This window comes from Arachis ipaensis, chromosome B04 (genome assembly GCF_000816755.2).
Source record: "Arachis ipaensis cultivar K30076 chromosome B04, Araip1.1, whole genome shotgun sequence".
Lineage (NCBI taxonomy): Eukaryota > Viridiplantae > Streptophyta > Magnoliopsida > Fabales > Fabaceae > Arachis > Arachis ipaensis.
The window spans coordinates 4,382,062-4,383,511 of record NC_029788.2 but is presented as its reverse complement, the minus strand read 5'-3'; the positions used below and the strand labels follow the sequence as shown (position 1 = coordinate 4,383,511).

General features: G+C 30.9%; 1 protein-coding gene across 5 annotated transcripts in view; it reads left to right on the top strand.

Moving 5' to 3' along the window:
- LOC107638519 overlaps positions 1-320 on the top strand; it is a 6,465-nt gene extending 6,145 nt beyond the window's left edge. For all 5 annotated transcript variants that reach the window (XM_016341835.2, XM_021120521.1, XM_016341836.1 and 2 more), the window contains one exon: positions 74-320. In XM_016341835.2, coding sequence (XP_016197321.1) covers positions 74-126 — 53 coding nt within the window. In that variant the 3' untranslated portion in view covers positions 127-320. The remainder of the gene's footprint in view (positions 1-73) is intronic.

Sequence of the window (1,450 nt, the reverse complement as noted above, 5' to 3'; positions counted from 1 at the left end):
TAGTTGTAGTAGTTGTATTAATATCATGGGAAACTTAGATGTCCATAGAAGTGACGTGGACTTGGTTTTGTAGGAAATCCTCTCGGAGCAATACAACAACCAAACGGGAGTGTTCCTGTGATTTAGCAACTTCGATGGGATTTTTTTGCTAGGTGGTACAGGTAACCAATACGAGATTAGGATTTAGCTCCATTTTTGAAGCTGATAGAGTAAATTACTCAAATTGTGCATCCTGTCATCTACTCTGTAAATGAAACTTACCTTTGTTATATAATGGTTGGAAATGAAGAAATTATTAATTCTGTGTTCAAATTTCGTAATTTTGTTGCTGACTCCTGAAAGTTGGGTTTCTTTTTCTAATCTGCTTAACTTCATAACAATTTGGACTTCTTAATAAAATGGAAGGAAGAATGCTTGGTGGCAACAGGCACACTGGCATCATTCATGTTATTACAAGATTTTCCAATATAAGTAAATTTTCTTATTTTTAGAGTATTCTCAAAAGCGAAGCAAGATTATGTCTTTAGATGATATGCTCTATGTGATTTATCCAGGATCAAGTGTTGCTAAATTTGCAAGTACAGCAAATTTTGCAACCATTCTGAGTATTCAGAAAAGTATATCCTAAATGAGCTGTTTGGAGGATTCTGTCTTCCCCCTTCCGCCCCCTCCTCTCATTTTTCCCCCCTTCTTTTTAAGATTCCATTCTTTGTATTAGCAGTTCAAGGCACAGATAGTAAGGCTTTTTGTGGAAATTGTATTGTGACAGAAGATATAAAATTCAGAGACAAAAGATAAATAAACATTAGCTTGAATGATATATACCATATATGGAAAACTGATGAAAGGAATGAAAAGGTTATTGATAATTTAAGGAAAGATAAAATCAGTGTTGTTCAGACACTTTGTCATGCTTAAATCAGTGTAATTGGCTACTATGTATTAGTTTATCAAAATGAATACAGTAGTTGTTTTGGATTAAAGATAGAATATTAAAATTTAAAAAAGTTCTTTTTGTATATGTATTTAAGAAATGTAAGTTTTCAAGATAAATTTGATATTAATTTTAACATAGTTTAAACAAGGAATTAATTAATAAGTGCCTTTAGGACATTTGTTAAGTCATCAAAAGAAAAAACATAGAAACTTTTGAAATTTTTAAAGCATTAAGTGTATTAGAAATATTAAAAACTTGAATTTTCAGTAATTATTTTATTTATTTTACTGCTTAAACAAGTACTTCTTTCACAAATGTACCAAAGGGCATTTGTTTATCAAACTCTTAAAAACATATTTACTTTTTTTTCCCAAATGGAGCCCACACCTCCATGCGTGCAAACGCATTATTACTAATAACAGTTCTTTAAAAACTTAGATTTCTTATCTTTAAGCAAGCATAATACAATAGCACGTTGATATTTTGCGCAATTTCATGCTTGAGGGGAACAAG